The following is a 15,610-nucleotide window of genomic DNA, read 5'->3' on the forward strand; positions in this document are numbered from 1 at the left end:
AACTGAAGGAAGCCCGTGTGGGTGCGTGGCTGGGGGAGTCAGTCATGTGACTTGCCTCGAGGGGGAGGGCAAGGCAGTGGACCCCCAGACAACTGTCTCCCCTTGCCCTATTATAGTTACGCCCCTGTGTTGCCCCTCTTATGTGCCTGGAGGAACTGTCCCCACCAAGGGAGAAAGATGGAAATGATTCAGTTGGATGGGGGTGTTAGAGATAGTAGTTAACCTCTATATTGGTTACCCAGTATATTAATATACTACCCAGTGCAATTTATAATTGTACTGAGATCTGACTTTCCAGCTTGGAACTCATGATCCTAATTATTATGCTCATGGCATGATCCAATCAGAGTTAGATTCTATTAAATCCCATCGATTCAACAGGAGAGTAACGCAAGTGCTTAGATTTCTCCCATTAAATGGGAATTTAAAGTGAGTATTTGGGTTGAACTGCTTTTAACACTGGGATCAGTTTACTTGATAAGACATATTGTGCGCGCGCACACACACACACCCCCGTCTGCTAATATTTTTGAACCCAATTTGTCCAGTTATTTTCAGTCTAAAGTTTGCATTTTGGCTTAAATAGATACTACAAGACAAAAAGGTTTGCCATGTAATATAGACAGCAAAATAACAGCCGAACTAGACATATCTGTCTCTTTACCGTTTTTGCAAGCAGCAGCCTTGGGCCCTCCCAATCAGATCAGGACCATGGTGCATACTGGTGATGGGTTAAATCTTCCTCTCACACTGATGAACATCTCCTCTCCCCCACTCTCCCAAAGCTGCTATTTGTCCAAATTATAAAAACATACAGGCACAAAGACCTTCTGGACTGGTGGGGCAGGGAAGGAATTTTCATTAGGAAAACAGCACAAGGGAGAAAGGTTAAAAAAAAAGCCCTTCCCACTGCACTTTGAGTCTATGCCCTCTCAGTTGCTATTTGCAAAAACTTAAAACTTGAAAGGCACAAAGATGCCTCCCTGCCCTCATGTCTAGTTTGGCCCTAAGCTGGGAGGCCATTAAAGGGACCAATTGCCCAGTAATAGATGTTCATACTGTTCATACAAGCATGTCTAGAAATGATTCTTATTTAGCATTTATATAGTCCTTACTGAGGGTTCAAAAGCAGTTTGCATACATTGAGGCTGTTCTCATGTGCGGCCTAACTCAGGCTAGGGAAGCCCAGCCTGGTTTAGGCTGTGCATGAGAACTGCTGGGATCAGGCCCGATTCTGGCGGGGCAGCTCTGCCTAGCCCCACTTTGTAGCCCAGCTGTTAGCCAAGGTTAACGGAGCAAGCCCTCCCTTAACCCAGGCTGTGGGGTTGTGTGTTCACTGGGGCTATGTTTAGCTCCAGCAGACACAGAGATGGGTGCCTAGACTGCCCATCTCCAGGTGGAACCCCACAACGCATCCTGTGTGCTGCGCGGTGCATTGTGGGGTCTCCAGAGACCGGAATGCGTCATCTCAGCCTCAGGATCTCCATGCTATATGCATGCAGCGTGGGTCATCTGGCAGTGTGGTTCACGCTATGCTCCTAGCAGCATGGATTCAGAAATCGGGGGGGGGGGGAGGGAGTGACTTTAACAAGTCTTTCCCACAGCCCACCTGCCACCCCCTCCCCGGCCCGGTTGTGTGAATGAACTCATTATCTCAGTAACCCTTCATTTGTAAGGTAGGCTAGCATTACTATGTCTGTACTGGGAGGAGGTGCAATGAAGCTGAGAGAGTCGCTGGCCAAAGTCTACCTCATGAGTTCACAGCAGAGGTGAGACTTAAACCCGGAACTTCCTGGTCACAGCTTACTCTGAGCCTTTAAGCTCCTGAAGTTCTCATATCAAGCTGGGGTTGCCAACTGACCGGGGGGGGGGGGCGGACCCCAGCCTGCCTTACTTCTGTGACTTTAATAGAAGTCCAATATGCAGAAATCAGAAGGTGAAGCTCCGAATGACATAATCACCGACTAACTGCTAACAAATTTCTTTTAAATGGACAGTTACAGGGATCAGTTCAAAATTTGGCTCTTTTCATAGCAAATAAGGCTCACTTGGGAAGATTGCATAAAATGTACTGGACACATCTGTTTCCAGATTGCTAATTTTAGTCTTAAACAAAAGGGCATGTGAAACATGTTCTGCACTCCACATGGAGCACAACAGTGGGAGGGGCATGCAGGGAGTGTGTTCAAGCTGGCCCAAGTCCGAGGCTGGGGAAATAGACAAGTATAGCAAAGCTGGAAGGTGGCTGGAAGCGATGGCTTATTTTAGGGGTAGGCCACCTTTGGCTCCCCAGCTGTTGTTGAACTGCCACTCCCATCATCTCCAGCCACTGGGGATGAGGATGATGGGAGTTGCAGTTCAACAACAGCTGGGGTACCAAAGGTGGCCTACCCCATTGATATGATCATGCCAAGGTAATGTAGCCAGGAAATCAAACTCCGATTAAAGCTCACCAGATGAAAGCACAAATGAAGAATGAGATGGGGAGGGAAAGACACAGTTCCCAGAAGGAAGGACAAAACAGAGAGATGAAGAATACACCGTGATGCAGGGGCCAAGGGCTGCCAAGGCTTTGCACTAGACCCAGAGGGTCCCTAGTCCTGCCAGGAATTTAGCTACAGTACACGGGCTCTGACAGACCAGTTTCTCAAAACCTTTTACCTCTTGGTTCAGTTTTGTTGTGGAACTTGCCTCAATGACTGAGAATCTGTTATCAGTCTCACATATATTCCATTGGGGCTGCCGTGCAGTCACAAAGTAGTTTTTAAAAATTCTTATTAATCCCCAAACCCACACCTCACAAGCCATTTAGAGTTGCATTGAAACTAGGTTAGTCCCTTGGACTTCAAGGGAACTGATACTCCAGCCCAATCTATACACACTGCCTGGAAGTTAGGGATGTGTGCGAGTGGCTCGGGGACCTCCTTACCTGCTTTTTGAGAGATCCTCTCCCCGCCAAGCTGGTTCGAATGCCGGCACCTGAGCTGAGTTTGTCGCTTCTCAGAGGAGGCTCCAAACCAGCTTGTGCACATCCCTACTGGAAGTTCATCCTGCTCATTCCAACAGGATCTGCATTATTTATTTTAAAGATATTTCCCTCCCCACCCCCAAATGAAAGTCTAAAGCACTTCCAGAGGACAGAAGACAGCTTCAACAAGTGATATTTTTTAAAAATATATATTTTGTATATTCATCCCCAGTTCTGTTCATCTTGGCAGGCTTTTGGTCCTGAAGTTAAGATAATTCAAAAAAGGGTCTGATTCTGCTTATGTTCCTTCCCAGTCTTCTGGGTGTGAAGAAATAACATTCCTGGTGTTGGAGCGCCCTCTGTAGATCTTGTCCAGTTTTTCTGATTTGAAATATGATTTAAAATCCCTCCAGATGCTGAAAACAACCACCACACATCTAGCTCCACTGCATAATGTCTTGTAAGACCAGGCCTCATGTTGTGACATCATGACATTTCATGTTTCTGCACCCCAACCGTTAGCCATTCCTTGTTGCAATGGGGAGAAATGCAGACTGTTGTAACATCACAACAAAATGGGAGTTTTACTACATCTTCCAGCGGGGTGGGAGAGGGAGCGAGATGTGTGGCAGCTGTTGTCAGTGGCCGCCATGTGCTGACCATCACAGCTGGTTTGGCACTCAGCCTGCTGATCCTGTGAAGAAGGGAGGACTGGAGGGTGTGTCAGGAGACAAGGAGGAGCCTCCCTGTCTGACATGCCCCTTGACAGTGATAAGGGGAAAGCTTGCAACAAATCTGGGGTGTCACAGCTCAAAACTCATGCAACAGAAAAAGCGATAGCAGCATTCCTTTTGATCCAGATTTTAGTGAATCATTACCTCTGGCTGAAGTCCAACAGGATAGTGCAGGAGGGAGTAGCATTTTCCATTTTGGGCCCCCCTTAGTTGTTGGTTTTTTGTTTTTTGTCTTTTTTTAAAGATAGCAGACACAGATTGCCCTTCCTAGCCATACCCATCATTGAAGCACCATTGTGGATGATTGAAACAAGTTTAGACTAGAACTAAAATTGTGATTATAGCACCTCTTAATGGCGCAAAGAAAATAAGTGGATGCAGAGGATTAGTCAAAGCAGCTAAACATTTTGCCCACTTCCCTTCCACAGACACAGCGAGGCTTTCAAAGGGGCATGTCAGAGGTTCCCTTGGGCACCCACCCTGCTCCAGTGCATGCTCCCCCTCTGCTTGCTCCTCCCATGAGTTCTGCTTGCCTCCTTATATGTTTAGCCATGAGATGGCGAATGTTTCCTCCTCCTGATGTCATTCACCCTTTCGCTGCTTGCATTCTTCTTCTCCTCCCACTCCTTTTTCAGCAGCTTTGCTTTCCTGTCCAGCATGGTGCTGTTTTGGAATGAGAGAGGCTGGTAAGTTTCCCTTCCTTTTTGCTTTTCATCTTCTGCAGCACGATAGAACACTTAAGCTGTACGAGCTGAAGCCACTATTGTAGTATTACAGCAGTTGGCATAACTGCCAAACAATTTTCTTTCTCTACAACCGTAGTTTTGTTATTCTGTTCAAGCTGTTAGCCCATAGCCATCATAAGAACTACCTAACCAGACTACATCCAATAATCCATTTATCCAAAGTTAGACACAGCTGCATTTTGATTTCCTGCAGCAAAATGGGATTCCATCAGTTGTGATGAATTGGATATTCATACATATAAAGTTACTCTTTTTAAATATGTCTTCATGTTATAAATAAATGAAAATACAATCCTTCAACAAAAATCTTCCAGTTATTCCAATATATTCTGATGGAAGCAAGCAACTGTTTCTCCCAGCAGTAATCTGGTTTCTTGTCCCAGAGAATGCTGTTTGGAAAACTCAGCAGCAATGTGTACTGGGATGTTGTGCATGTTGATATGTGGGTTGAAGTCACTCTTTCCCCCCGAATGCAATAAAAGATAATAAAGAAGATAGAGGAAGATAGAGGATTGATAGGAATGCTGCTCTGAGGGCTTTTGGTTCTTTTCCATTTCTACTCAGCTGCTAGTTCTCTAGTCTTTGCTGTTCACCTGTGTGCCCTACCTGCAACCCTTCACAACAAACATATCCTCCTATGTTCTGCTTTATACTGATCCTTCCACAGGTGGTCTGTCATTTTCCATCTGCTAACTCACTGGATGTCACCTTTTAGTCTTCTGCATCACGAAAGCAATAGAGCGTGCAAAATGAGTAGGATAGGTAGTTCAGGAAAGACCTGGAAAAAATGCGGAAATCATAAAGGGATTGTGACCATATATTTCCATAATGCCAAGAAGTTATAATTCAGTCCCTATCAACATTTTGCATATACATGCCCCTATTTCAGTGTTTTTACAAAGGAGAGTTTGCTAACATTACATCACCTCAATAGCAAGGCATTATTTTGTACAAGTCCTTATGTTTCGGGTAAAATCTAAGTACTTTGACCAAAGTGGGCTGTTAAGTGAATTACGTAAAAATGTATAGTTTGGAGTATTAGTGGGAGAAATGAGAGCACATGTCCAAATGCCTATAATCTTATGCCTTAAAAGCATGGTATCTGGTAGCCCCCTTTTTCTGTGCATTGATGATTCTGAAAGACTTTCTTTCATTGCCCTAAACTGATCAGCCTTAATCTTTGTTGTTGGTGACTGGCCACAGTGATACTGACCTAGAACTTGAAAACACAAGGATCTCTTGCAAGATGCTGCCTGAGCTGCATGATCACATGATGCTGAAGTTCACATTTGTATTGAAGACTTGGGGAGGAATGTTTCAGCTGAAATGAGGAGCTGAATAAAGGCCTTACAATGAGAATTATGATGCGAAGGCTGGCAAACATTGTGTGGTCACACCGTTTAAAAGGACTTGACTGGACTTACTTAAGTCATTAAGTCTGTTACACTGAAGCAAAGCTATTTCAAAAAATGGGCCACTGAGGGTAGCAGAGGACCTGGCACTTAAGCTACTAAGCCCCATTGACATAAAATAAGGCAACACTGGCTTAAGTGCAGGGCATGCAGTTCGTGATCAGTTATGCTGCTTTAGCCTGATTAACTTCATTGCTCATCAGTGTAAATGATCATTGATTCATCCATGTTGCCTCTCTGTCTTTCCTTTATACAACCTATAAAAGGAGACCAATAATAATTCTGAACATGAATGGACCATGCTGTTCTTTGTAAAACAGTGTGTGAGGCCTTCTAGCATAGAAGCACAGCATGTAGCGTTCATACTAGATGTTCTGATGTAAACTCACTTGGTCTGATAAAGATGTGGATGGTATAAACAATAATCTTGTCCACTGCAACCTGTGATAAATGGTTACCAGTGTCTGTATAGTACTAACAGCTGCCCTTAGCAGGCATGTGTTCTCATAGTATTTATAAACGGACCCAATGGTTTATTTATGAAAAACACATTCAGTTGGATACAAAATAAGGAAATAATGTTGGACTATATACATATTAAGGAAAAGGTTACACTGCCTGTGAAGAGGAGGTTGTTTATGGCTATGCAGTGTAGTCATCCCCTCCACTGCAAGCTCCATTTCCAGTGAAGAGGGCTTCTGACAAGAGTGCAATAACCATTTACCCACCTCACTAATGCCTGAACAGTGCCAGCAACAGGTGATCTATACACTTGGCTTCATTCATTCTTTTTCTTTTTAAATTATTTTGTGAATGTTTGTTGATAAATTTATTTGTTTGTTTTTTGTTTAACATATTTCTATACCTAAAACATTACAACAATTTAAAACTTAAAACAACGTTAAAACAATTAAAAATCATCAAACTATTAAAACAGTATCTAATTAAAAGCCTGGGTGAACAAATGTGTCTTGACTGCCTTTTTAAAAGTTGTAGAGATGGGGAGGCTCTTATTTCAGCAGGGAGCACGTTCCAAAGCCTCAGGGCAGCAATGGAGAAGGCCCATCCTTCTCAAATATATTCAAATATATGAATATTTGTAATACTAGTAATCTATTTGAGCAAACATACCTCAGAAAGCATGTAGTCAATCAAATGACCCCCTTTCCCTAGGATGTCCAGAATGTAAAATCGTTTGGGTGAGATACTGGGATAATCCCTGTAAAAGCTCCCCCTCACAAAATTCAAGGGGTGTTCACTAGTTTTTCATTTGTGGGGCTGGAAGAACTTGACAGCTGCCTGATGTAAGCAAGAGCTTTTGCAGGTACTCACTGTTTGAGCTTAGACTATCCTGCTGCAAATGATGATGCAAAATTCCTTAACCCAGGGGTTCTCAAACCTGGGTCCACAGATGTTGTTAGACTGCAGCTCCCACCATCCCCTGCTACAATGGCCTTGGCCATTGTAGTCATTGTGGCTGGGGATGATGAGAGTTGTAGTCTTAACATAAACTGTGTACCCAATTTTGAGAACCGCTGCCTCAACCATTGAGGCACCTTCTGTGTTAACTTGCTTTGTGTGTGCCTGTGTGATTCAGAAACTTTCCTTAGAACTCCCTCCCTGCACTGAGTTCTCCTCCACTTATCACCAAAAAAAAAAAAAAAAAAGTAATAAATAATCCACCAAAGGTGACATGACTAAAATGAATTCTTTTTATTTTTTCCCCCTTCTTGTTTCTCTTTGCAGAACTGAAGACTATATGAAGTTATCCCTAGACTCCTCCTAAAGCTTTCCCTTTGGCATCTTTAAAGGCTTGAGAAAAAATACCAAAACCAACCAGATATTTGCATTCACAGCAGAAACATAAACAAATCCTCAAAACACAGGACTTTCTCTTTGGCTGAAGCCAAGTTCCTCAGAATAAATTCTTGTACTATCAAGACTGGAAAGAATCTATATGTTTGGTCCCAATAAATAGCTGGGCTAGAGAAAGTGACTGAAATTACATTTGAGGTTTCTGTTCTTGGATGTGAGAGTAAAACCCTTGTACTAAAAACAAGCTCACATTGTTAGGTTAAGCACTCCATATTGGCTCAATCTGTGTGTCTTTCCACTCTGGGGGGAAATCCCCTTTAGATAGCATGGAGAGAGACTGCCAACTACATTGGACTAGTCCAGATGCTATACCAAACTATCTAGTCCTTTTTCACCACCTTACCTCGGACCAAAATCTTCCTTGATCTCTCTGAAGACAATGCATTGAGATGTAAAGCATTGTGGAGGTTCATTTACCCCTGTGGAGAGATGGTGGTATGACACATTTTTGCTTCATAGCCTGTTAAAGAAATGGTCCTCCGTTTTAGGCAGAGGGAAGTCCTGAGAAATAGGAATGGTTTAGAGTTATAGTTTGTGACAGATTTCATCATGAGAACTTGGGCTTCTTTATTGCTCAATAGCCAGTGCTTCTGTTTACTTTTCCTTTGCTCCTGTTCCCAGGGTGGGTAGTGTTTGCACTTCAGCCCTGAAATGTAAGCCTCCACTTGGGTTATTAATTCAAAATATCTGGGGTACCAACAAAGAAATAATCAATTTCTTTTGCTATGCCACCATACTGCTACAGCGCTGTCTTCTTCTTCGAACTTCTGTTTGTGGCTTCACTCTCCTGAATAGATTGACCAATGTATTGGATCATTAACCTGAACAGAAATTCCGGTCTGTTGGGCCTTACGACTAGGGTTACACTAAGATCATAATTACAGTTAAAACACACCTGTTTTCAGTAGGTTTTTTCTTCCACCAAAGGAAGTAGCTCAGTACTATACTGATGTCACTTTCTGTTTGGGGAAACTGCCACCACAGGTTGGGATTTTCCCAGCGTACCCATGTTTTCTCTTCATGCTGTGAGGGCAGGCTGCTGCTTAGCTAATGCTTTATAATATATCAGTCCCAGGATTCTTTTAAAAATAAATACCATGCAGACAATACTTGAAATTATTTAGTCAATCGTTCTTTGGAGCACCTAGTTTGGGTTTGGGGAATGTTTGTTTCCAGCATAACGTTTTAAAGGGCTTATTTAGGAAATAGCAGGAAGCTCTGATTACCAAGAAGCTAAGCTTCCGCTTCTGTACCTGTATTCACAAGCATAATGCAGTTTGCAACGGAACCCTGTTTATATAAGGACACTCGGCTGTGATATACCTGTTAGCAACCACTCCGCCTCCAATTCATATTGTCTGACTGATTCAGTCTTCGAAACACCGTTAACTATGCAAAAAATGCCTTATATACAATATAATGTTTCAGTTATACAGCAATATGTACGTTGTACAAGGAACAACTATAACCCAGCCCAGATATTGCTAGTGGCAGTGAGCAAAGCTATCTCCTCAATAACGACAAAAATGGCTGTCTGGGTATTTTATACATTTTTTTTTTCTAAATGTGAAGGTGGATCTTATACACAGGACTGTAATTTTTAGTGGCTTAAAATGTATATTGCCATTATTCAGTCCAATAAACCTTTAAATAGTTTATGTGGTCATTGTGTTTGTGAATGCTTATGCTACCCCTGTCTTTCCACCCTCCAACAACAATTTGGTTTATTTCTAAGACCAAAACATTCTTTTCCTGGTGGTGTATAGCATTATTACCATCCCCAGCTGGAAAGGCTGTGGTGGACCTTAACTGATGTTTGGAGTCGGTGTCATGCTGGATGAAGCCTTGCTTGTAATAGGTGAACGTTGAGTGGACTGGGCAAAAAAACTTGTTAACTAAAGGTACAAGCCTACAACAATCAGTGCAATGCATTAACGGTATATTCCATTACCATGTGTCATTGCTAGGGGCGGCTGTTCTGCTGCATAAAAACTGGTAACCATTTTCCAGACAGTAATGGCAAAAGGTCAAACTACATATGATGTTCAGTCACATGTAATTTTTCTTGAGGGAGGGGTGATTTTTAGTGGGCGGGGGGGGGACACTGGAGGGGAAAGAAGCCTTTCCATCACTGCTGCCTGCACTGGTCTTTCACTTCAGACTGTAGTTTCCACAACTGTGCTTTTCAAAATAAAAGAAAATGAGAAAAACTGCACACTACTGACCATCCTGTACAGCTTTATGGGGGGAAAGTACAATGAAACAATTTTTTTCTTTCAAAAAGTAATAACGAAAAACACTTTTAGACCATAGGGATGTGTTTATTTCAGTTTATTGATATTAATTATGGAGGCTTTTAGACATTGCTATCCAAGAACCTCAGTCATTCATCATATTTTGTTTTGTAATTATTTTTGTTTTTAAGAATATTTATATACTACTATTTGACAGTTTACAAAACAATTTACATATCAAAAGGAATGAGAAAATGGTTCCCAGTCCCAAAATGACTCATTAAAAAATCAGGGGAAACACCAGCAACAGCCACTGGGAGGAATGCTTTGCTGGGGCCTTTCCAGGTGGCAACTGAGAGTGGGCTTTTACAAGTTTCTGCACTACTTTCTCACATGGTCTTACAGTCCAGATGTTGACATGGGCTTTTGTATATGCCCGTGCTCCCTTGTTGCATGATTTGACACTAGCCACACTCAGCACGGACTTTGTGTGATTTTCAAAGCACCACCTGCTAGCCCATGCTCGCAAACCCATCCCCTTTCATTACTACTTTTATTTTTTTGTTTTAATGTGTACAGAAATATCACTGAACATTCATTCATCCCTGAACATACCTACTTCTGAACACCAAATATCTGGATGTGATCTGCTCAAATCCTTGTGTGAAGTTCATCCACTCAAGAATAGCTAAGGATTGAACCTCAGTTCCCCCCAAGTGTCTCCATTTCAACTAAGATTAAGTGGTGGGCTGTTCATTAAGACATCAGGGAGGATGAGAGCCTAAGAAAAGTATATCTCAAGAGAGAGCATATTCAGGGTGATGCACTGTGGGGCTTGTTTTACAAAAACATGTCTTGCTTCAAGTTCTGGTTGTTCCAAGAAACACTTTCATACACATAAAAATTGCATGAGCCACAATGTATATGACAACTGTTAAGAGATTATTTATTATTATATCACTTTCCAGCAGAAAAGTCCTCAAAGCGGTTTACATAGAAAAAGATATGTGAAGAAAAAGATGGTTCCCTGTCCCCAAATAACTCACAGTCTAAAAAGAAACACAAGGTAGACATCAGCAACAGCTAGTGGAAGAATGCTACGCTGGGGCTGAATAGGGGCTGTTGCTCTCCAACTGCTAAATAAAAGGTGCCTCCTTCTCCATTTAGCAGGGGTTGAAATGTGAGAAAGGGCCTTTTCAAGATACAGGAGGCCCTAGTTTTCTGTGGTTTGCTTTATCGCAGTTTTGCTTACTCGTGGTTGACATATGCTGGGTCTCTTTTTCCACAGCATGTGCTTTCGACTATTCCTGGTTTGTCCAGATGTGACTTTCACTTTTGTTTTCAGCAGGTGGCTTTCCTGTGTGAAGTTTGTGGGAGGGGCTTTGTGGGTTCTTGAGGAGTTGAAGGTGGAGGTTGGAAAGAGAGGAGTTTGGAGTGCTTTAGAGCAGGGATGTGCACACATGTTTTGGTGGGGCAAGGAGCAATACCTTTAAGCATAAGTAAAGCAGGTCCACACCACATTTCCTGGTGCCACTGCACTGCTCAGAAGTCTACACACAGCTGCTGCACTGCACCCAGCAGCCTGAGCATGGTGGTGGAATACACATGGCCACCATGCAGTGGCCATGTGTGTCCTGCTGCCATGCACAGGCTGCTGGGTGCAGTGCAGCAGCCATGCACAGACTTCTGAGTAGTGCAGTGGCCATGTGCTTCCCGAGCATGTGTGTCCCAAGGCTTCTGAGCATGCATAGTGGCCATGTGTATCCCGCCACCATGGACAGGCTGCTGGGCGCAGCAAAGAAACCACACACAGACTTCTGAGTGGTGTCACGCTGCACAGGAAATGCAGTGTGGTGGCGGAGGAGCAGGTAAGGACCTGCTTTACTCAGGCTTAAAGGTACTGCTCCCCGCCTCGCTGAAATTTATTTGTTTATTTATTCATTCATTCATTCAATTTTTATACCGCCCTTCTAAAGTGGCTCAGGGCAGTTTACAATTAAAACAAAACTATTAAAACCAATAATAGTTAAAACAAAAAATATAAACAATATAAAACATCAATTAACAATTAAAACATCATAAAAAACAAAACAATTAAAAAACCTTGAAAACCAGGATATAGCATTAAAACAATTAAAAGTAATTAAAAACCCTGGAAGGTCAGGCCAAACAGATAGGTTTTAAGGGCTCTCCTGAAGGTCAAGAAAGAATTCAGATTGCCAAATCAATCCATGCCAAATCAATCCTGCACATCTCTATTGGACACACCAAATCAATTCGTGCACATCCCTACTTTAGATATCTGTTTTGGAGGAGTTTGGCATTTCTTTGGAATTTCTTGCTTTGGAGTGTCGTTTGGAGTTGCTGCTCAAGGCAAAGTCCGGGTCATCTTTGGGAATGTTCCAGGAGGAGGGGCTTTGTACAGTACTGGACAATATAGTTCAGTACTTTAGTGTGCTCTTACTGTACAGTACTATACTATATTCTGGATTCTACATTGTGAATCTGATTGTTACACAGGCATCTGCCTTATACTGAGTCAGATCATTGGTCCATCTAATTCAGTATTGTTTACATGGACTGGCAGCAGCTGCTCCAAGGTTACAGGCAGAAGTCTCCCTCAGCCCTATCTGGTGATGCCATGGAGGGAACTCAAAACCTTCTACATGCAAGCATGTAGATGCTCTTCCATTCAAATGCAAACCAGGGTGGACCCTGCTTAGCAAAGGGGGCAATTCATGATTGCTGCCATAAGACCAGCTCACGGGGAGGAGAGGGCCCCTTGTGGGGGCCTGGTAAGGGTACAGTGATTGCTAAGTTGGTTTGGTGGTTATTACTGGAGATTTGAAGCAGTCAAGATACAGTGCTGTATTACTTGCTTATTTCTGCTCTTCCCCTCCCCCACACCATTTGGGTGATTTGGGGGACTTAGACATTTTCTGATGAACCTAACCCCAATTCCCATTGGTTCAAGGTTTCCCCCTACCCCCTGTTTCTGTGTTTGTGGGAGTAGCCAGGAACGGTTCTTTTTTAGATTGTGAACCCTTTGGGGACAGGGAGCCAATCTACTCATTTATATCTATGTAGACCACTTTGGGAACTTTGGTTAAAAAGCAGTATATAAATATTTGTCATTTTCATATTTGTACACTGGAGATCACGGAATCTGGGATATCAGGGAATTCAGAAAAAACAACAGGCTTTTATGTTAGGCTATGCATGTGAATAAAATTCATGTAAGAAATAAAGGAGACCTGACATAATATATGCTCTTAGATGAACAGCTATAAAAGTATCATCTCCTGATAATAAATGAACACACTCATAAGCCAATATTCCAAGCATCTCAGACAAAAGGTGTATACAATCTTTCATTCCGTGTCCAGGGCAAGGGCTTCATTCATAGGTCCAACCAGAAAACAGTTTTGGATTCTAGATGCAGCTATCTCATTGCCTCCAGGCACAACTGCAGAAGACAATTACCTTTATGAACTGTCTTGTCAGACTCCATTAATCTTACTCAGGACAATTCTTGGCTTTTGAAGCAATACTATTTCCATTTTGTCTTTATATTATTGTTCCTTTCTTCTTGGCAGGATTCAGAGAGAGCAGTTGACTGCCATCTTCAGCCTCATGAAGGAAAAAGCAGAGACATTTGGGGAGATGTCTGAAACTGACATCAAAGAACAACTTAAGCTTTATGACATGTAGGCTGCAAATCACCAACCCTCTCCACTACTTCCTTCAGTACGCTTCAGTAAAGTGGAGTCAGCAGGACTATAGACCTTCAGCATAAGTTTATAGAACAAGATAATGTTTTATGTTTGGGTCTATGAAAATTCTCAAGACTAGCTTTTTCTATATCTTGAAACTGATTTTTCCTAGAAGAAAAATATCTTTTGGTTGTTTCTGGATAGCAAAGAAGCTCTGTTCCCAAAATTGCTGTGCCATAAAAAGCATTTAAGATGGAATACAACAACTGCTGCCCCAATCAGCTTTACTTCTAATGACATGAATGGTTCTGCAGGGTGGTAGCCTTACTGCTGCAGGTATATATGATGAGCAGTGCAATCGTTTCACAGTCTATACTTAAACTCATGTGTGACAAGGGGGAAAATAATGGTTCAAAATGTCAATAATCTATGTGAACAGAGTGTCTGCAAACCAAGATGTCAGATAAACCAATAGCAGATCAGAAACACATTATTGCTATCTACTCAATACATGATCTCCCATTGTTTCCAAATAGATCACTTTTCTACATTATTTTTAAACTCCAAATGCTCAGTCACACTCTCTGGTACAAATATATAAACTTCAGAGTGAACATCAGGATCAGGATATTATATTATTTTGATTCTGAAGAGTTTCTTTTTGTTTTCTTTAATAAATCTATTCTTTTATACCAGGACTTATGGTGACACTGTATGTGCCCTGTTGAAAAAAGTAACCTGTTGAAAAAGGTAACCTGAAAGCTTGGTGTTTGTTCTAGTGCTTGGTTGGTCTGGCACCGATGGTACCAATGACAATCCCAACAAACTTTAACCTGGGAGGTATCAACACATTTATAGAAGTATATATGGCGTGGCTTGCTTGGTCCAGCACCCATGACAACAGTGACTGTCCCACCAAAGTTTTCTCCATTCAGATTTAGGTTTGGTTTGACTCCTTGGTTGCAACCGGCCATGCACTCTCTGGGCTAAATAGTTCACAAAACATCTAAGAATCCCCAGAACATACTTAAGCACTAGAATTGCATTTTCTAGTAAGCTAATAATGCACAGATCTCAACTTTTGACTCGCTGCATCCTAAAATGAGGAACTATACAGCTCCCAAGATAAAGAATACAGACAAAATGAACAGAAACATTTCAGTCAGAAGAGACTCCTCATTTGGGGCAGAGGGGTATTGCCCGTACTCCTTGTCGGCTCCACATTCTTTCACCAAACATACCATCTCTTCCTTTCTGTCTTTCTCTCTGTGTGTCTGGCTGCATTCAGATGTAACAGCTAACTGTGGTTAAAAGTAGCAAAGGTTTCAATTTGGAGCTCCAAACTGTGCTACAAATGTTTGTCAAACTGCAGCCTGCGAAACTCCAGTTGCAGGAGAGGGGAGCCCCTCCCTGCTGCTCAGCCACTGAAGCTGGTCCCAGCAAGTTCCATGGCCAGACTGTGGGCAAAGCATCATTGCATCAGCAGGTCGGTCACTCATGATCTTGAAGGTGGTGTGCCGAGCATGACTGTGCATTTTCGGCGTGCTCTGCCCACAGCAGGGAAAGGGCATTTTGAGCCCTTTGAATGCCCTGCAATGCCAGTGCTTCTGCTAGCTATGGCATCTCCACTGCGCCCCCCCCACCCGCCACTCAAGTAGCCCTGCACCCTGAAAGCACCACACAAGCCTGAAATCTCGGACAGTTTTGGGACTGGGGGTTGCAATTCTGCTTTCAGTACAGGAGGGAAGCAGGGAACCCACATCGACTAGTATGGGATATGCAGACGGGGGAGGGCAAAGGATGCGGGAGTAGTCTGTCCCACCATAACCAGGGAAGATGTTGTGAGGGGTGACCCCAGCAAAGGAGTCCATGAAGAACCATCTGAAATCTGCTGTCTGGCAGCTTGCTACTGAGAAGGCTAGCCCTCT

At 42.7% G+C, this 15,610-nt stretch overlaps 1 protein-coding gene across 3 annotated transcripts in view; it reads left to right on the plus strand.

Moving 5' to 3' along the window:
• Positions 1–14,380, plus strand: part of MXRA7 (matrix remodeling associated 7) — an 86,517-nt gene extending 72,137 nt beyond the window's left edge. For 2 of the 3 annotated variants that reach the window (XM_053288886.1, XM_053288885.1), the window contains one exon: positions 7,607–9,391. Coding sequence is in view for 2 of the 3 variants with exons in the window: in XM_053288885.1 (XP_053144860.1) it covers positions 7,607–7,646 (40 nt within the window). In the remaining variant the exon portion in view is untranslated. Of the gene's footprint in view, positions 1–7,606; positions 9,392–13,565 lie in introns of those variants that run through there. The other variant, XM_053288884.1, reaches the window with a different exon arrangement.
• Positions 14,381–15,610: the final 1,230 nt, after the last annotated feature.

Source organism: Hemicordylus capensis, chromosome 2 (genome assembly GCF_027244095.1).
Source record: "Hemicordylus capensis ecotype Gifberg chromosome 2, rHemCap1.1.pri, whole genome shotgun sequence".
Lineage (NCBI taxonomy): Eukaryota > Metazoa > Chordata > Lepidosauria > Squamata > Cordylidae > Hemicordylus > Hemicordylus capensis.